General features: G+C 37.6%; 1 protein-coding gene across 3 annotated transcripts; it reads left to right on the plus strand.

Annotated features, from left to right (window-relative positions):
• The first annotated feature begins 203 nt into the window (after positions 1-203).
• On the plus strand, positions 204-19,615 carry CDC16 (cell division cycle 16). 3 transcript variants are annotated; one of them, XM_084495649.1, is made up of 18 exons: positions 204-388; positions 1,373-1,427; positions 2,222-2,319; positions 3,030-3,068; positions 3,860-4,000; positions 5,500-5,659; positions 6,316-6,410; positions 6,980-7,113; positions 7,869-7,948; positions 9,509-9,558; positions 10,267-10,340; positions 11,715-11,840; positions 12,567-12,719; positions 13,065-13,128; positions 14,004-14,065; positions 16,049-16,184; positions 17,053-17,143; positions 18,260-19,615. In XM_084495649.1, the coding sequence occupies exons 1-18, from the start codon at positions 341-343 to the stop codon at positions 18,523-18,525; spliced, it is 1,872 nt and encodes a 623-aa protein (XP_084351775.1). In that variant the 5' UTR covers positions 204-340; the 3' UTR covers positions 18,526-19,615. The 3 variants fall into 3 exon arrangements, with proteins under 3 accessions (XP_084351775.1, XP_084351777.1, XP_084351776.1); XM_084495651.1 differs by having other exon boundaries at positions 208-388; positions 18,266-19,615; XM_084495650.1 differs by having other exon boundaries at positions 210-388; positions 1,376-1,427.
• Positions 19,616-20,590: the final 975 nt, after the last annotated feature.

Below are 20,590 nucleotides of genomic sequence, written 5' to 3' on the forward strand. Positions count from 1 at the left end.
GCCTCTGTGGCATTTGCAGAAAGAGTTTAGTTTAAAAACTAGATGTATGTGTTCGTGGCGGGCAATCCCTTGATACCACCCCAAAAAAAAAAAAAAAAAAAAAAAAAAAAGAGAGGCGGAACGCCGCGCTCGGGGGCGCTGTTTCCGGGCGGGAGGCGGAGGCCGGGCGGGCCGGAAGTGAGGGCCGGAAGGGGGGCGGCTTTGGGCGCTGCACCGCCAGGCTCTGGCCGGGCAGGCGGAGGGGCGAGCGCTGCGGGCCGCCACCCCGCCAGGACCCCCCCCAAATCCCCCTAAAACCTCCCCCAAACCCCCCAAAACCTCCCTAAAAGCCTCCAGGAGGATGAACCTGGAGCGGCTGCGGAAGCGGGTGCGGCAGTACATCGACCAGGTGGGGCGCGGGGCGGCGGCCGTTGGGGCTGCGGCCCGGGGGGGGCGGCAGGGCCCCGCTGTGCCCTGGGGGGCCCCAGGCAGCTCCACGGCTGTCATCCTGCGGGGAGGTGCAGGGGTGGTGACGGCTTTTCAAGTGCTGCAAGTCCTGGCGCTGCCCCAGGGTATCTGTGCGGTGTGCAGGAGGGCCTGGGAAGCACGTTGTCCCTCCTCGCAGCTTGGAGAAGGGTGAAAATTAAAAATCAGCAGTCCCTGCTCATCTTTTCAGATAATAATTCCAACCAATGTTCAGAGTTTTTTTCCTAGTACCTCAAATCTGGTGATAAACATAGCTTTGTTACTGGGAAGGACCTGCAACCCCTGCTCCATTCTCTCCTTGCTAACGTTCTTCTCTATTTCACCCCCTTCTCCTAAACTGTGGGCTTATAAGTCAAGCTATCCATGCAAACATATGGAGAATTTCCTTCCTGCTTCCCACAGAGACTGTGGTTTGTGTGAAATTAAAACATCCTGAGTGGAAAATGAGCGTTTCTTAATCAGACATGCTGCTTCAAAATGTTGTTGCAGTGATGTTTGTGCTATTTCTTTTGCATAGAACTCTTTCTTCCAAAATAAACATTTATTTTAACTACTAGGTTAGGTAGCTTTTATGCCACGTTTTCAGTGACAGCAAATTAACTAATCACTTGTTATTAATTAATTTACTATTTAGCACGTGCCTTTTGGTCAAACATACCTGCATTTAATTGAAAATAAATGCACAAACCCATCTCAAATGACATTTGAAAGACATCAAAAAGAAATGGGGCTGGCCCTTTCAAACTGATTTTTGAACTTACAAAGAACTCTAAAGCAAATCACCATTCATTAGAGAATACACACATAATAAGACATTAAATGGAAACTACGTGTAATCTATTTCAAGATAAGCCCAGGACGCTACTCTCCAATAAATAATAATTATTCCTGTTTTTTTTTTTTACAGCAGCAATATCAAAGTGCCCTGTTTTGGGCAGACAAAGTAGCTTCACTGTCTCATGGTAAGTAGGTGCTTGTTACGTTGTTCTTCAGCAACTTCTTTCTGGCACCCTTGCTCTGTGTTCTTTATTTTAAGCTTCTTGGCTAAACGTTGAAAGTTGGGCTTGGTGCATGTGGTTTTCTGCGGTCTTTGGAGTGCTTTTTTTCCAAACGGAGCAGGGCCAGCCTTGCTTCCCTTTTAACTTTGTGTTAAAATTAGTGTTTGGCCAAACCCATGAGTGAAGAGGTGGTAGGGGAGAAACCTGGAGAGTAGTAGTTCCCTACAGGCCGTGCTTTTGCTGTGGGTGCTCAGGACAAACAGAACCCAGGTTAGTAGAGCATGTTGATGCTGGCAGGCAGAAGAAGAGCTTAAACTCAAGGTGCAGATGTCTAATAAGCTTTCAGTGTAGTTGAGTTCCTACTGTTCTTCTTTGAAAGAGCCAATTCTGGGTTGTTTTTCTCTGCTCTGACTGTGTCCAAGGGCAAGGTAACCTACAGCTCCTGCAGACAGCTTGTTTTAAATCTTTACCACTGTCATCTCCTTCTCATGACTCACCTCTAGCACGAGATTCATTGTATTCACTGTCCAGAGCACTATATGATGTCGTTAGAGGTAAAATACAATAGGCTTTGTTCATTTTAACAGACAGATAAGTTGTTTATATACAATATATGTATGTAAAACACAGTAACTTAAAAGGATGCTAGAATAGTGGAAAACCAGTACTCTTCTAGGGAAGCAAAACTGAATATTCTGTATGAAATTGTTTAAAAATACTATAAATTAATGTTTTATATTTTCTTCTTTATTTTTAAGAGGAACCTCAAGATATCTACTGGTTGGCCCAGTGTCTTTACCTGACAGCTCAGTATCATAGGGCAGCACATGCCCTTCGATCCCGTAAATTGGATAAGGTAAGTCATTTTGGACAAGGACACATTACTGTCGTTCCACTTACAAACCTGTGCTAACCACAGTGGCTTCTTCACCATCACAGCTTAAAGTCTGCAGGAAGGTTGATTGTTAAGCCTGCATAATGCAGTTTATCTGAACCAAGTATAGCCGTGTTCAGACAAGATAAGGAAAATGTCTTTGCCATGAAGGTTGTCAAACCCTGGAAGAGGCTTCCTAGCAAGGTGTTTGATGCACCCCCATGCCTGTCATGGGGTGCTCATGGGGTGCTTGGGCAATGCCCTCAATAACATGCTTTAACATTTGGTTAGTCCCGAAGTGGTCCATCAGTTGGACACTGATCTTTGTAGGTCCCTTCCAACTGAACTGTTTTATGTGTTGGCCCAAGGTGGGGTGAGAGAGAAGAGGAGGAGTCCAAGGATGGAAGAGCAGTAGGTATGGGAAGGTGGGGTGTCACTTAAAGTGTAATTATTTCAATTGTCCTTCTGCTCTGCTAATAAATGTGGTAAGAGTGAATATTGTGTCCTTTGACTGTGGGAGTTTAATAGTAGAAAAAGTGTTACAGACGTATTCAGTCATTTTGATCAGCAAGGTTTTCCTGACGTGAATGGGTTGAAGAAACTACAACCAAAGACAGAGCAAAAGAGGGAGTCTAGCAGTGAAAGTAAATGTGCTCTCTTAATTGCTAACACAAATTAAATCTTTCTTCCAGTTATATGAAGCCTGTCGCTACCTTGCGGCTAGATGTCATGTGAGTACACATTTTAATCAGTATTAGAAACATAGCAAACTAAATAAAAGGTGCGTCTTTGGAAGATTAGGTACCTGAGACACAGCGTAGCTGTGTGAGGATTGACATTAATTGGAATAACAGGCTTACATTTTGTGGTAGTTGATTTCTTCATCCCTTAACTTTGACTATGGTTGGTGGAGTACCATTGTGGTACTCTACTCCCTAGCAACCCAGTTGACCTTTTGTCCAGGAAAGGAAATATTCCTTTTATACAAGAATGTGAGTGATTTTTTTTCCCATGTCTGCATGTTTGTTTTTAATTAATTGGTTGTAGTCCATCAAGAGATGTTATGATTGTGTAAATATAGTTTACAGCTTTGTCCTTCCGTATAAAAAGCGATATGTAAATGGTAAAATGCAGTGCTTTCACAGCAAAACAGAATCAACTCATAAATTAAATACAAAAATATGAAATAAAATATTGTGCTTACTATAGAATAAGTCGACTGTATTTTGTTAAATCCTGCATTCTCCATTCGTAGAGGAACATCTACTTCTGTGATTGCATAATGGCAAATGATAAGCTTTTCTGTAGGTGCTAATTCTGTTAATATAAGTTGTATATTATAGGTGACTAGTAAAACAGTTGATTATGATTATAAAATGGCATGTGTCCAAATACGACTCTGCATGCCTAAAAAACCTTGCTGGTAAGTACCAGTTACAATCTGTGCCTTTGAAATGTGACTTTATGTACAGATGTTTCAAATCCCAACCTTGTTTTTTTGCATGCACGTGTTTGCGGCTAGTATGCTGCGAAAGAACATCAACAGGCCCTGGATATCCTTGATATGGAAGAGCCAATCAACAAAAGACTTTTTGAGAAGTACTTGAAGGATGAAAATGGATTGAAAGACTCGACCACAGACTGGGAGATGTCGCAATCCTCTGTAAGTGACAATTTCTAAACAAGCATTTTTATAACCGAGGAAAAAAATGTGTGAAGTCAAAAAGTGATCTAGCAACTAGATGAATTTGAAGCTCGAGGTGTTTATGCTTTCCTTCCTGGGTAACATAATTCTCAGAAATGCTGAATCATTCTCTTCAATCAGAAGTCCGCTGTCAGCTTGCCTGTATGAAAGTAACTTGATTTGCAAAAATGAAAAGTGCTTTGCAACAACTTTCTGTAAGCTTTTGCAGGCACTTTGCGGGAAGTTCTTGATCTAGTATTGATTTTTAGAGTCTTCTAGCTCTATACTGCAACTTCAGTCTTTGTAATATAAACTAACATTTATTTCAGTTGGGCTGCAGGTGCTGAGATAATAAAGCACGTTTTCCTCTCCTTCGGGTATTTTTTTAACTGGAGGTTTCCTTAATCGTTCAGACGGTGTTCTCAGTGGGACATTGCTTGTCACACGCGAGAATTATGTTGCGTTAAGGTGAAGATTTCTGAAGCTCAGTGGAAAAAAAACTGTGTAGCACAGGTGGTCCTCAGATTTGGCTGTGTGTTCATTCTCCTTCACCATTTTCTGTTTCGTGGTACTCTGACCCCAGTGTCCGGGTGGCCGATTGTTGAACGACTATTTTGGCTGAGAAATAACCCTGTAAAAAAACTCAACTTCATCAGCCCTTATCTTTACAAATGCAGTTGATGTAGTTCAAGGATGCAAGGAGGGTAGATTTGGCCTGCCAAACGAGGGAGCTAGTCAACTTGGTACTGCTACAAGAAACCTTAAACCAAACTCTTCTCCAGGAATGTCACTTTTTCAGTCTTATTTGCTTGGTTTGCACAGACACTTGTTCTGGAGTAAGAGTCGCTGGCCTGTGAAGTGGTAACAGTGTTTATTATCTATTTGGCAGCCCCCTAGGGTGTATTGGTTGTTAAAACAGCTCTACTTTTTCTTTTATATGGACTTCTGTCTGATTAGTGTGACAATAAAGATATAATAATGTTTAAATTTTCTCCAAATAACATGCTGACAATTCTGTGGCCTTCTGACTGAATAAAACACCCATCCTTGGGAGTTTCATCCGTGAAAGAATGTGTTCGTCATTAGACATCCTAGCACAACTTTAATTTGGTAATAATTACCTTTCACTGCTTTTTGTTTCTGAAACAATCTGTTTTGGGTTGAAAGGAAAAATTATTTTTTTCTCCTCAAAGCAGTTGAGTCCATTGATTTGGCCTTTTTCACCTCTGCTGAACTTCTTGTCTTTTGTGAAATGTGTGGTTTAAAAGTCAAGAGAGATGAATTGCCTTGGAAGTGCCCATTTGATTTTTTTTTTAAGCATATAGAAATGATATTATATTTAAAAACAGCACTAGGAAACCAGGTTCCATCATACATGAAATGCTTTTTACTTTTCAGGGAGCCCATTTGATTTGTGCTCAAAACCAAATTGCAAACATTGATTCAGTCTTTGACCTCCAGCCCTGCTTTTCCACCAGATCAAGAGCTCTATATGCCTTTTGCGAGGGAAGATCTATGATGCTTTGGATAATAGAACCCTAGCAACATACAGCTACAAAGAGGCCTTGAAGCTTGATGTTTACTGCTTTGAAGCGTTTGATCTTTTAACATCGCACCATATGCTGACAGCACAAGAAGGTTTGGATAGCAGTATTTCTCTAATATAAGTACAATTTAGCTGCTTTCTAATATGCTTTTTCCTGGATAATGAAACAGTATTGCAAGTAAGAGGGTATAAAATACGAAGTACAGGTTGCCCTCGGGTGCTAGGAAAATACTAGGCGATGGTTATGTTAAAAAGTAGAAGAAAACTTCGAATTGCTTGAAAATTGTAACTGTTCAAATTTGTGTTTGTACTTTAGATGTTAGTTTTGCCATGCTAAGAATTAAAAGGAACAAAGTAACCCAGGAGTCTCCTTTGTTAGCTCCAGAAGCTCCCCTGCTCTTTGCCTGACCTAAACGAAGTTTTTCCTTGTGTTACCAACTTCACAGCCTTTGGATTCACAAAACCCTATTGGGTTTTGCTACACTATAGTAGGCAGCATTTAATAGAACATTCTGAGTGGTAAACTTGGATATATAGCATAAATAAAAATAATGGTGCTATGTCATTAACCTTCCATTTTAAAAGTCTACAAGGAAAAACTAAGTAAGAATTCAATCATTAATTTCCATAATTAGTATTACTATGTTTTAGTGCATCTGTGCTGTTATTTTGCATCTCTAAGCTCTAATATTTGACCTTGCCATTTTTCTTTAATGTGACCATTTCAATTTTCTTTTAATTTACTTAGAAAAAGAACTTCTTGAATCTCTACCTCTTAGTAAACAATGTACGGAAGAAGAACAAGAATTGCTGCACTTTTTGTTTGAGAATAAATTGAAGAAGGTAAAACCAAAAACGGAATAAAAAGCTGATGGGTTGCATGAAATTCCTGACTTCAGATGTAAATTTTGTTTGATTCTGTTTATTCCAAACTTTGGAAAAGCAAGGGCTCTGTAGCGTTGGTTATTTTTAAAATTTATGATGCAGTAGGTATCATTTTTTGAATGCTAGAAAAGTTCTGTGTAAACTCATCTGTTTCAGCTTTATTTCTTGAGAATACATTAATTATGTAGGCAAAATATCAATTTCCTGAAAATACTACGTTATAACAATATTCTTCCAAAATATTTCAAAATATTTTTTTCTAAAGAGAATATGAGAACACTGCAAGCCAACTCTATATAACTCAATATTCATTTCTACAGCCTCCGCTTCGTGCATTAGCAACCATATTTCATCTTCCAAATGAGCTTTTAAGCACACTGCAAAGAACCATTTGAGCAAATACAGGTCTTACGGACTTTAAGCTTCTTAAAATTCGTAACATCAATGTAGTTATGTTATTTTAGCAGTATTTTATAGCATTTGATTTTTAGATTGGATTTGCACATTGTGTTTCTTTTGTCTTTCAGTATAATAAACCCAGTGAAACGTTGATTCCTGAGTCGGTAGACGGTCTTCAGGAAAACCTGGACGTAGTAGTGTCCTTAGCTGAAAGGCATTATTATAACTGTGATTTCAAAATGTGTTACAAGCTGACTTCCGTGTAAGTATACAAAGCAGCTTTGATTCCTTTTCTAGTATGATGTAGAATAATAATTATGACTGGGCTTACTGTGATTTATTGTTCAGTGCATTACATGCCTAAGAATTTGATACAGGTTTTCAGGTAGTTAAAATACATAGTTTGTGCCCAGCAAGACACCTTGTATCCCTTGGAACACAAAGGGGCAAGACTTAGGGGAAAGTTGCAGAGAATGCTGATTGTGTGAATTGGAACGGCTGAGTAAAATCATGATCCTGTTGAAGTAAATGACTCCAATGAAGTTATTAAAATTTTATACTTTTCCTGAAACTAAATGTTTCCTTTGGCATACTGCTTAATGTTGTAGAGCCTGTTTCCTTAAGCTCAGAAAATACAGGCCTTGCTGAAAAGCTGCTGTCCAGCCTATGCAACTTAGAGGTTGGATAAGCCATGTTGTCTGGTAGTTAAATTTGAAGTGGCCTGCAAACAAATAGTATACTGTATTCTGGTTTTCTTCTAACTTTATATTCAGCTTACCGAAATTTTGTGTTAGCCCTGTTAAGCTAAATCAATGGCTATTTTTCTGGTCTTAAACCTTTATTGTACCAGTAATTACATTACAGTATTACAGTAGTTATGTTCTAGTCACAAATGGCTGTCTAATGCCAGAAGTGGTAATTAACTGGAACATTACACAGTATAAAAGCAGCCTGTTTCAAACACATGTTTTTGAAATGCGTATCACAGATCATTTTTTTCTAATTTTATTTTTTTAGAGTAATGGAAAAGGATCCATTCCATGCAAACTGTTTACCTGTGCATATAGGGACGCTTGTGGAGCTTAATAAAGCAAATGGTAAGAAATACAACATTTTTAATGAGTCAAAAGAGCACTGTCATGTTTCAGTTTTAAAAAGGAATTAAAGATGCCAAGAAACCCTGTTACAGAGCATTTTAAAAAAAATTTGATGTGAAAACCTGTTTATTTTTCCTCTGACTTGCAGTTTCAAGAAAACAACGGGTAAGTGGAAGAGAAGGCAGTTTCAGAGCTGATGGTGAGGGTTGGGGAAGTAGTTGTGCAAAGAATCTTTGCTCGTAATCGTGAGTTACAGTGCTGCATTTCAGTTCTTCGATTTATGTGTTGATGTGATCTTCCTAGAGAATCTAGGTGTACTTTTCCCCCTTAACAAAATAAAATGTATTAATTTAAACTGGGAGGATCTTTTCAACAGTGTGCATGCTCAGGTGGTCATGTGTTTTTCCATGTTAGAAGACTTTCTATGCTCTCTCTCCTTGCCTTTGCTATTGTGAAGGTCTCTTTGTAGTTCAAGTAAGTTTATAATCAGACACCACCTTTGCTGAACTACAAGAATAGCTTACTTGCAGCTGGGATGGCTTTTTCTCATTTCAGACTGCATATAAACACCTAAATCAAGTGAAGAGCTTGAATGTCTTTAGAACCAATTGGAAGATAGAATAAGGAGCTCATATGATTTGCAGTCTCTCAAAGGATGGTGCATTGTCTGTACACACAGAAGTCATTAGGTGCACTGGTACTTCTCAATCTTCAGTTAATGTCCTTTTCAGTTACTTTACAGTTAGCTACATCTGAATGTGTGGCCAGTACTGTGATCTTCATTTTAAGTCTGCCTTGAAGCTTTTTGTAAATAAGCTGGTGTTTTGCAAGCAACTTCTCATATTTGGTTTTTCTGAAGCAAAGAATTGATGCTATGCACTCTAGAATTGAACTCACTGATATAAGAGCACCATGCTCTGATGAAATTGTTTTGTGTATAGTAATGCAATTTCCTTTGAAATTGTTTAGGCATTAAAATTGTTATCCCGTGTCTGTTTACTTCCATTTTTATTAGAAAATCTGTAGCAAGTTTTCTAACAGAAAATAATTCTCTTTTTTTCTAAGAAGTAATCACACAGATTTATTTCAAATAATGGAACAATTTATTTACCTTTAAAAGTCCTATTTTCATCATATTAATGCACAGGACTCTCATTTTGAAATTGAGCTAGCCAGTATGTTATACTTCTTAGATGTAGAAAGCTAAGCTGTGTTTTGCCTTTACTTTATATGTTTGTGTAATATACTAGATATTTAATATAATTTAGTGATCCAACTTGTTGTAGAACTCTTAAGGAGTGGGATGTATAGCTGCTTGTTTGTGTGCTGTGAAGACTTAGGTTGTTTTTTTAACTAACTGCAAAATTATATCCGTTTTGAGGCAGTCTGAAGCATTACCACTAAAATGTTTTGTTTATTGTGTATTAATAACTTTAGACATGCTTCCTGTTTTTATAGAAAGCTAAAGGATGTTTTTATAGAAAGCTAAAGGAGGACTTGAAATATCTTATGTTTTATCATATTTTAATATTCTTGTCTTTTTTTTTTTCCCTTGCGCAGAACTTTTCTATCTTTCTCATAAACTGGTCGACCTGTACCCAAATAATCCTGTAAGTTGTTCTATGCCTTCATTACCAAGTAGTTTTCTTTAGCTTTTATTTGCTGTCACCTATAACATAATAGTCAGTTTGAGCAACAGAATATTAAAAATAAAATATTTTTTGATTGGAGCTGGTGAAAATTGTTCATTCTTTTTTTTTCTGTACATTGCAATTATATTAAGGTGGATTTTTTTTCTTAAAGTACTTGTAAAACATTCAACATGAAGAATTCACTTTGCATAATCATTTAGAAAGTGCTACAATAATAGATGGATATGCCTTTCTGGGCAACCTATTGCAATGTTTGATCACCTTCATTGTGAAAATTGAATCCTTTTATTCAATCAAATTTTCTATGTTGCAACTTGTACCCACTGCCTCCCGTCCTGTCACCGTGCATCTCGTGAGAAGAGTTGCTCAGTCTCCTATATTCCCTATGATTAGATAAAATTGACAACAGCAATAAGCTTTCCACATAGCCCTCTTTTTGAGGCTGAACAAAAAGGCCTCTTTTTGAGGCAGCTGTAGTGACATACAGCTGCCAGCAGTTCTAGCTTGTCTGTGATGTAAAACAAATCAAAAAGCTGACTGATGTCTGTGAGAACATTCATAGCTTTTATAATTGTGTTCCCTTGTTACTCATCACCTATGATGATACTTCGCTAAAATCAGGGTGATATATCTCATAATAATTCTATTTTTATTTTTAATGTGTAGGTGTCATGGTTTGCAGTAGGATGCTACTATCTCATGGTTGGCCACAAAAATGAACATGCTAGAAGATACCTCAGGTAAAACTTGTTTTTCTAGTTTTCTTTACTGAATCTGTTGTTCATTTGCTAAGTAAATATTTAACATCCACATTTGTTGATAAGCTCATACAGTAAGCAGAAGCCTTGGTACGCTGGTTACTGATAAATTATTCCTTTTTTTTTTTTTTTTTTTTATAACCTGTTTCTGGTATGGCAACTTAGACCTCAACCTTCCAGATGCTTTAAAAATGATTTAGAGGCTTACCTGGAACTTCTTGCCACTCACTTTCCTGTTATTGGCAGATGTCGTCTCTGCACTCACTTATGATGGCAAGCTAATTACAACTAGTTAATCAAGGCTCATTTTTTAGTGTAAGGATACTCAAACATTCTCACTGGTTCAGGCTGCATATCTAAAAGGGAATAGTTAGACAGAACTAGACAGCCAAATGGCAGGATTTTCTTTCTTTGCACAAACAGCCTTGGACTTCTCGGCTGTTCAGTCAGTCCAGTGCTCTTTTCCTGTGTTCTGTATGTGTATTGATTGCCAGCATCAGCGAGCAGAACCTGGCTGTGAAGTACAGCATTTGTTTTGGTATTGTAAGCTTAAACTGAGAAGCCTTAAACCAATCTGTAAGGCTTCCTTTTTTCTTCTGGAGACCTTTAAAGACTGGCAATATACGTAAAGATGAGTCACTAACAGACTATTTGAATGCCTGGTTATTCCGAGTAGTTTATTTAAATTCCTGGCAATTAGCAGTGTGCTCAGTAAAATTCTTCGAGAAGTTGTCCTGCGAGCCTTAAGTAGTTTGAGGGGTGAAAAAAAGAACATCACTATTAAATATGCAAGCATCCCTAGCCAGGAAGGTCCTCTATATGTGTTGGGGGAAGAGGGGAAGAAAACCCCACAGAAGTCAGAGTAATCGTGGCAAAGAGGGGAAAAGAGGTCTAGCAAGAGTAGAATAGTAATGAGATGCCTGAATTTCTTGGGGAAGAATGATGATGTACAACTACAAGGCTAGTGATAACTGGATGAAGCAGTAATTTGTTAGGAAAGTATCTGGAGAGGCTATGGATAAAAACACCAGCTGTTTTTGGAGTCAGTAGGACATCATGCTGAACACAGTAGATGGTACATCTGGGCAGTGCCCAGTAGTGTGTTAAAGAAAATATCATTCTGGTTGCTCGAGAAAGAGGCATAGAGAACTCAAGACAGATGTGAAGCATTTGAATTGAATTCAAGAGAAGGCAGCGAATGAGCTGTTCAGACCTTTAAAATGAGCTTCATTTACCAGTGGTCATTACAGAAGATTATCATAATAGATATCTCTGTCACACAGTATTGTAAGTAGGCATCTGAAGCACATGGAAGTTCATTTCAAACGTTTGCTTGTGATCTGCTCTTGTTTTTAGCAAAGCTACAACACTTGAGAGAACCTATGGACCAGCATGGATAGCGTATGGACATTCATTTGCAGTTGAGAGTGAGCATGACCAAGCAATGGCTGCGTATTTCACAGCTGCACAGCTCATGAAAGGGTATGTCAAAAAAAATCATTCAGAAAAACTGAAGTTAATCCATAAATAGTATAGAAAAATAACTGTATTGCTTTAAACAATAAGTAATTATATGCAACATCTCTCTGGTAGAGAATAAAAAGGAGGGCAGGGATAAAATAACTTTGTCTGTATTTGACTGCATTGTTTGTACTTGATTATTGTTGTAGTTCTGCAAGTTCTAAAGTCCAAGTTTTTATTCAGGTAATCTCTATTCTAACAGAGTTCTCTAAAATGTGTGAATGGTGTGTTTGTCTTACCAGATCATAAAGTGCTGTATAATAGTATCTTGAACAGCTGTTGCATACCGTGGAGAAGGCTGTAAAATGAGTAATGGAGTAATAATGTCATATCGCATATAAAACTATTGTATTTGGATGTAGTTATTTGTAAATGCAATCCCATTATTATTGCTTCTTCCGTATTCCATTTGTAAATGAAATGTAGGGAGGAAACTGGGGGGAAAAAACCTTCAGAATTAAAGCACTGAGAAAATACGTGCATGTAATTCCAGGTTAAACTATGGTTCATGTTGGTGTTCAAATTCTTGTCAATATCTAACAGGTAGAAAGTCTCTTTAACCACCCCTTAGGTTAGCAGTCCCTTTAAAAACAGCTTTTCACTTAGATCTACATAGGAGAACACAGCTGGCATTTCTTTTTAGTTTGTGGCACTGTTCCTGATAAAGTGCATGGATTTTCTTCCTAGGTGTCACTTGCCGATGCTCTACATTGGACTGGAATATGGCTTGACCAACAACTCCAAGTTAGCTGAAAGGTTTTTCAGCCAAGCTCTAAGCATTGCACCTGAAGATCCCTTTGTTATGCATGAAGTCGGAGTGGTCGCATTTCAAAATGGAGAGTAAGCTTGCAAAAATAGTCCTAATTATGGATTATTCTGAAATGCAATGTGCCAATACATTTATTAATGTATTCCAGAAAAAATATAATGGATATAAGAACTGTTTAATGAACATTCTTGTTTTGCTTCTGTTTTTTTTAGCTTTGTCTTGTCAGCTGTTAAGATCACACAGCAAAGTAAGCAAAATACAGCTGAACGTAATTACTATTTTTTTTCTTACAGATAATTTCACTCATGCAACAAGTAATGTCAAAGAACTGTTGGTTGTAATACAATTTTCTTCATTCTGCTGATGAGAACTCTTTGCTGATTTACTTTTCTTTCCTCCCCACCCCCGATATTTAGCTGGAAGACTGCAGAAAAATGGTTTCTTGACGCACTGGAAAAAATCAAAGCTATTGGAAATGAGGTATGTTTCCTAATAATACACATGGTCATAAAACTATTCATAAAACTCCAGGAAGTTCTGTATTTTGTGGCAGAATGTTACACTTGTTATAAGATAGCTGCAGTAAGTTCAGTGCCAGGTCCTGCATCTGGGCTAGGCCAATCCCAAGCGCACACACAGGCTGGGTGGATAATGGGTTGAGAGCAGCCCTGAGGAGAAGGACCTGGGGGTGTTGGTTGATGAGAAGCTTGTCATGAGCCAGCAATGTGTGCCTGCAGCCTAGAAAGCCAACTGCATCCTAGGCTGCTTCCAAAGAAGCGTGGCCAGCAGTGTGAGGGAGGTGATTCTCCCCCCTGCTCTGCTTTCATGAGACCCCATTTGGAGCCCTGTGTTCAGCTCCGGGGCCCCCAGCACAAGGAGGACATGGACCTGTTAAAACAAGGTGAGAAGAGGGCCACGAGGATGATCAAGGGGCTGGAGCACCTCTCCTATGAGGAGAGGCTGAGGGCGTTGGGGTTGTTCAGCCTGGAGAAGAGAAGGCTCTGGGGAAACCTTACAGCTGCCTTCCAGTGACTAAAGGGGGCTACAGGAAAGCTGGGGAGGGACTCCTTGTCAGGGAGTGCAGTGACAGGACAAAGGGGAATGGCTTTAAACTAAAATCTAGATTCAGATTAGATAATGGGAAGAAATTCTTCACTCAGAGGGTGGTGAGGTACTGGCACAGGCTGCCCCATCCCTGGAGGTGTTCAAGGCCAGGCTGGATGGGGCTTTGGGCAACCTGGGCTGGTGGGAGGTGTCCCTGCCCGTGGCAGTGGGTTGGAGCTGGGTGGGCTTTAATGTCCCTTCCAACCCAAACCATTCTGTGATTCTACTTGAATTGTTGCATTATTTTGCAGGTAACAGTTGATAAGTGGGAGCCTTTATTGAACAACTTAGGACATGTCTGTAGAAAACTCAAGTAAGTGACAGTACAGGAGCTACCTTTTATCTGGAATACTACACAAATGTATTTTTGATGAGCTTCCTTCTTATTTCCATCAAGATTATGTGCCACATGAAAGCAATGTAGAAGCATCTTTTACCTGATGATTCTTGTTTGATAGAAATTTGATCATAGGCTTTCAGATTCTCAGATGGGTCTGAATTCAAACTGGCTGCTGTCCCAGTCCTGACATACTTGACTATGTGCAGTGATTTAGCTGGCTTAAAGGTGATTTTGTGCTGATTGATTGCTTGGATCAGTGCTTGGGCTTTTTTATTTAAGTGCAGTGTTCAGTGACCTTAACACAACAATAAAATGTTACTGTGTTTTTTAAGAACAGAACTAGTTGATATTTCATATTTCTTTTCTAGGATGAGAAAAAGGAAGTGCAAAGAACATGTGAAAGTGTTAACAGTTTTAACATGGAGAAATGTTCTCTCCTTAATTACTTTAATCTGATTGTAACCCGTGTTGTCTTTCGTATTAACCACTACCATATATTTTTTTTGTCATGGTTTTAATTGTCCAGTTGGTATATGCTAAAGTGATTCTGGTACATATAAGTCATGCTTCTGCTTTGACTTTGGTAGGAATTGCTCTGTGCTTGAATTGCTTGAATTCTTCATTTTCACTGGGAAATACCAATGTATAATAGTTACCCATTCTTCCAAAACAAAACAAAAAGCACTGGTTTTGTGATTTATTTATGATTATCATTGTAGGGTGTGGCTTTTATTTTTTCCAAATGCATCCTTCAGTTATAATTTCTTTAATCTTTTTTAATTCCTCGCAGTAATTTAGTAACTGCTTACATCACACTTAGGACAACTTGCATTTTGTTATTCAGGTTCAGAAAGCCAATTTAATATATTTCTTCATCCTTATAAGCTATCTTTCATGAAAATCAAGATGATTTTAGTCAGCTCTGCATATTCTTTAACAAGATAAAATGTCCATAACAACTGATTTTAGTAGTGTTCATAATGCACATTATTGCTTTTGTGAAAAACTTACTAGATATCTCTTCACTAGCACGATGTAGTTGAAATTTGAAAGCAGCAAATTAAAGTACACTGGTAGTTAATTGGACAACTAAGTAGTATGAGCGAAAATAAAATTCAGACTGGAAGTTTTCTGCAGCAGGCAAACAGCTGCAAATTTTTATGCCTGGTTTCCTAACACCCTCTGCTAACACCAACAAATGACGTTGTTATAATTTCATTACAACTAGAGACATTAAAATTTCTTCTGAATAGACAATTGCTATCCTTATTTTTAATAGCTTGTACTAGGTTGTTAAAAGTGGCAGTTTAATTTCCCAGAGTAGTGTCATACGGTACATTTAATCCTTGGTTTGTAAAATAACGAGTGCAATAAGCAGCCTAGCTAAGAGGATTTTCAAAGAAAGAGTTGCTGGTATTTGAAAGAAATTATGGATATGTGTAAATCTTTTTTTTTTTTTTTTTTTTTTCCCCTGATAGAGGCAGCAGCAACATGGAAGTGTTGGAAGTACCAGTGTATGCAGCACTTAAGGGTTGTGTAGTTTCTGCCTGGGGAGCTTTTCTCATTTTGAACAATGAGTGATTTAGTCTTATATTGCTCCTTTGCTCCCCTGGGGAGAAAAATGAGAGCTACAGAAAGAAACCCAATATTTCAAGGAGCAACGTTCAACATCTAAAGCAATTTACCGTATCAAATTGCTAAGATCCTCTCCAAATGGGGCCTAGCTGCAGACAGCTGTTGTGCTACATAACGGGAACAATGATTTCTCAATTATGTTGAGGAAGAAAATTATCAATATCCGTGACTCCCGTGCATTCTTTTATGTTGAGTATGAAGCAATAATTTTAAGGTTCTTGACAGGATTGCCTGCCACTGAGTTAAGGAAATTATCAATATAGCACAATAAAAACCTCTTTCACCCTGAAATAATAGATACTCTGGTTTTAACCCTAACAGGAAATACGAAGAAGCGCTGGAATACCATCGCCAGGCTCTAGTACTAATTCCTCAAAACGCTTCTACTTATTCTGCCATTGGCTACATACATAGTCTGATGGGCAATTTTGAAAGTGCAATCGACTATTTTCATACGGTATGTAACAGCCTTAAGGCTCTGGTAACAGATTCTGTATTTACCGGTTCATTCTGTTCCTCTTTTGAAACAGAGAACCAACGTTTATTCAACCCTTAAACAAGTTTTTATTTTATAATCTTAATTTTAAAAAAAAGTCTTCCTGAGTTTTCTGCTGAGTAGGTTTAAAAAGAAAGCTACTTTTTGGAACGTTGTAGTTGGATCCTTCTTTCTTGTAAACAATTAATTGAGTTGTATGTACATAAACTTTTCATTCTCACAAAATGATTGGAAATATTTCCAATGTATGCCTCAGAGTAGAAATTTTTCAGTAAGTGCAGCTTTTAAAAATATGCAACTTTCTGTTGCCTTGGATTTATGTTTATTATGTGATAATTGTGTATCACTATTTCCAGGGCAGTTTGGGTGATTTCACGTTTTCATGGAGTAACAGTGAATTTTCTTGAGTGCTAAGTTTTCAGCATTCAGGTTGATTGGCTTGAGAATTCAGCTGTAGTTCTGTTTACCTAGAAGCTTGTATTACATAAATTTAGTTGTAATTACTTAAGCATGTCTCAGTCTTTCATTATCGATTGTAGTTTAGCTATACGTATATAATTTCCTCAGGTTTTAGAATTATTTTAGTATATTTTACTTCATGATTTATGAATTATTCTGTCTGGACACACGTCCATTTCTGGTTTTATTTTTGTTTTGCTTTCTTCAGCCATTTCATATGGAAATATTCTGTTTGCACAATGCTTTGCATTTACAGCAAAGACTACACTGATTGCATTGTCGAACAACAAAGCAACAAATAGAGTAATGGACTTAAGATGTAAATGGTTTTAATTACAGCTGAATAATTTTTACTTTTTTTTTTTAATAGGCACTTGGTCTTAGGAGGGATGACACATTTTCAGTCACGATGCTTGGCCATTGCATAGAAATGTATATTGGTGATTCTGAAGCTTACATTGGTAAGTCTGTCACTTATGCTGACTGCTAAAGTCACTGAATCCTTTGAGAGAAGTCTTTGCTCTTACATTAGGAAAAGACTGTCTACCGTTAAGGCTGTGGTGTAGTCCGTTTACCTCAGTTAACTGAAAGTAGAATATGTATATTAAGAAAAAAGACAGAAAACCTAAGTCAGAACTGATCAGCGTTTGCAGATAATCATTGTTTTTTTGTAAGCATCATGGAAATAGATAATTCTTAATGCTGTATAGAAAGCAAGTACTTTGCCATCGGAGGCACCAGTGATGGTTTCTTTTATAGAAAGTATTGATTTCTTAGAAACCAGTGGGGGGGCAGGTGGGGATAAAACAGAAATCAGGATTAAAAAAATCAGAGGCCTTGATTTCAGCTTATAGTACTGCGGAGTGATATGGGTGAGGTATTTTCACAATATAGGCACTGTGGTCTGTGAAGACAGGAGGAATCCTGCTGCCTCCAAAAATAGAGCTTTACACGTGGTTTAAAAACATCTTCATAACAGTAATACATTATATTGCTGTGGTCTGAGATATTCTGTGAAAGTTTTCTGCCCCCTCAAAAAACTTTATAGCAACATATTTCCGCTTCATTAAGCTTAATTTATCAATAATGAAGAAAGTTGATGTCCAATCTGCATGATAATAAGCTGAAGCCATTTAGTCATCTGTGTTCTTTGGTTCTCCAGCACATTTTTCACACAGCTGAAGCAGCTGTTTCTTCTTAATAATGCTTTGCTCCACAGTCAGTTAACGCATACACAATGGCCACGCAGCTGTGTGCTATACATTGATGCAAACCATGATGCATGTAACTTTCAACAAGAAAAACCCTCACATGGAAGGGAATTGGCAATTACTTCTAACAAGACTTCAAATATTAATCTTATTTAGCACGTTGTGCTATTTTTTCTCTTAAACAAGGAGTCATCTGGATTGTGTCAGACCAGCTCTATTACAGACTTCAGTCATTTAGCAGCAACAACAGTTTGCTGTTCTGAATACGAAGAACTATAATAGTTTTAGGAGTTGATGATAGCTTTTTACGATGGATGTTTGGGAGCGTTCATGTGGAATAAACTAATGGTTTGACTGTTTTCCTAGGAACAGAAATCAAAGACAAATTAAGATGTTATGACTTTGATGTACACACAATGAAGACATTAAAGAATATAATTTCACCTCCCTGGGATTTCAGAGAATTCGACATAGAGAGACAGACTCTGGATGAGAGTGGCATAGTAACGTTAGAAACATCACATCAAAGGAAAAGTACGGATACCAGTCGTCCATTGGAAGAAACGTTTGAGATTGAAATGAATGAAAGCGATATGATGCTAGAAACATCCATGTCAGACCATAGTACGTGACTGTAAATTCTGGTACAGGGCTCATTTTGTCAGTGTTTGTTTTAGCATTTTTGTTATGGTGTTATACTTTCAGGAATTTGCTATTTTTATATGAATTCAAACTACTACACTGTACCTAACACCGGAGAAATAATGCTTGCCTTAAGGATGATTAAAATATACATGATGGACTATTTCCGATTTTATTATTTCTACAAAATTAATCATACGTGATGAAGTAAAAAAAAAAAATAAATAAATTCACATTATGTTTTTAAAACTGTTCACTCATCCTTGTGTCTGCCATCAGTAGGACTGAAGGTTTAAAAATAACACTTAAAGATTGAACTGTTTCCAATGTGCTGAATGGAGTAGCCAGAGTCTAATATAGTAATTGTGGCTTCTGAGTTTTCATCCTGTCGGTGAGGAATGCTTTCGTAGTAAATAGACCAAAAAATCCATGAGGTTTGACACATTTATGAAGTAATAAGTATATCCCTTTACAAAGTGCTTTCAGTGGTTTTCCATCACTTGACTCTAATTGGGCATATGTTAAATTGATGACAAAGCATGTGACTTTGTTATACTTTCTCCTAACTGTTGTTGACTTCAGCTCTTTATCATTCTTCTGTATTGTGCTACTGAAAGGTCATTTAAGAACTGTTTCTGGTAAGGTGACTAGACAACAACCATGAATGGCAAAAATGTTGAGATGAATCAGTGTTTCCTGCAATTACTGACATCTGTGATGTTTTTCAGTAGTGTAACAATCAAGTTGTAAGCCACGGTGTACTATTTCTGAAGGTACTGTAGTCATTCTCTTTACACATAGCTGTTCTGTCAAGGATTAATGGAATAATACTAATACACGTATACAGTTTTTACAAGTCTCTAAATTGGTGTTTTTAAATGTCGTCAGTTCACTGAAAAATAATGAAGTAAAGCTTATGTCTCTGAAACAGAAGCAGGGACTTGTCCAGCCACTAAACAGAACAGTTTGCCGCCTTAGCATGAACGCTGAACGTATTTTGTGTAAATTTTTCCCTTCCCTTCTTGCCTGTTCCACATATGTCACTGTGAGGGGCTTAAAATTAAAAACTTAATGCTACAAGCTGTCATAATGTTTTCTTCTGTGACTTACAGCTAAGTTTTGACATTAAATGAATGAAGAGATTTTTCTGAGGTTTAGCGGTCCAGACTTCAGTTGGAAGTACTTCAGAACTAGTAATTTTTCTGTAGATGATTTTTTTTTTTTATGAAATAAAAAAAATGGCTAACTTATGTTTTAGCTAAATAGAATGGTCAGTCTAAAATGTTATTTCTGCACTGTATTTCAGTATGCTTGTGTTAATATTTACACGTTTATTTTCAATTATACCTTTAGCACAAAATGTGTATGCTTGGTTATCTTAATACAACTTTCATCCACTTTATTGGGGGCAAGATGTTAAAAAAATATATATATATACACTTGTGTAATTTGGGAAATATTTCCTATACTTTTTTTTATGCTTTACGTAAATATGAGGAGACAAGGGATGAATCAAAGCAACTATACTGAAATCTTGTCTTTTTTTTTTTTTTTTGCTTTTTAGCAGTCTGTCTTCATTAATCATCCTATTAACTAAGACTGATAATATGTTTACTTCTATTTTTGCTGAAGAATGGATATCAAAGACTGGGCTATTGCTGTAATAACAACAAATGCTTTGGGTTGTTTTATTGTGGGTGTGTGGAACAGGGAGACTTCATCATAGAGGCTGCATACATAGATTAAACCCAGGGCACTGGCTTTTTTTCCTCAATATCTAGGCCTTACTGAAGCTGAATGCAAATTCTATACAGACCTGCACTTTAAAATTCAAGGGTATTGAGTGGAGAACAGACAGAGGAAGAGCCATCTGTTGAAAGATGATGGGTCTGGGATCTTCCCTTGCTTTCCTGTTGTGATGATCTGTGGGTATACAGAGATTGAAACAACACATTCATAGGATTCTGTGATTCACCACTAGCGACTGTTTTTGTGATCAATAAGGCAGATATATATGTGGGTAAAAGCTATTGGATCTTACTCAGAAATAAGTGT

The sequence above is a fragment of the Aythya ferina genome, assembly GCF_964211825.1.
Source record: "Aythya ferina genome assembly, chromosome: 1".
Lineage (NCBI taxonomy): Eukaryota > Metazoa > Chordata > Aves > Anseriformes > Anatidae > Aythya > Aythya ferina.

Bases quoted from the DNA above. Each gene is read 5' to 3' on its own strand.
- CDC16 (XM_084495649.1), top strand. From the start codon at position 341: ATGAACCTGGAGCGGCTGCGGAAGCGGGTGCGGCAGTACATCGACCAG. The intron at 14,066-16,048 runs GTAAGTGACAGT...TAACCCTAACAG, and splicing joins CATGTCTGTAGAAAACTCAA to GAAATACGAAGAAGCGCTGG. The intron at 17,144-18,259 runs GTAAGTCTGTCA...CTGTTTTCCTAG, and splicing joins TGATTCTGAAGCTTACATTG to GAACAGAAATCAAAGACAAA.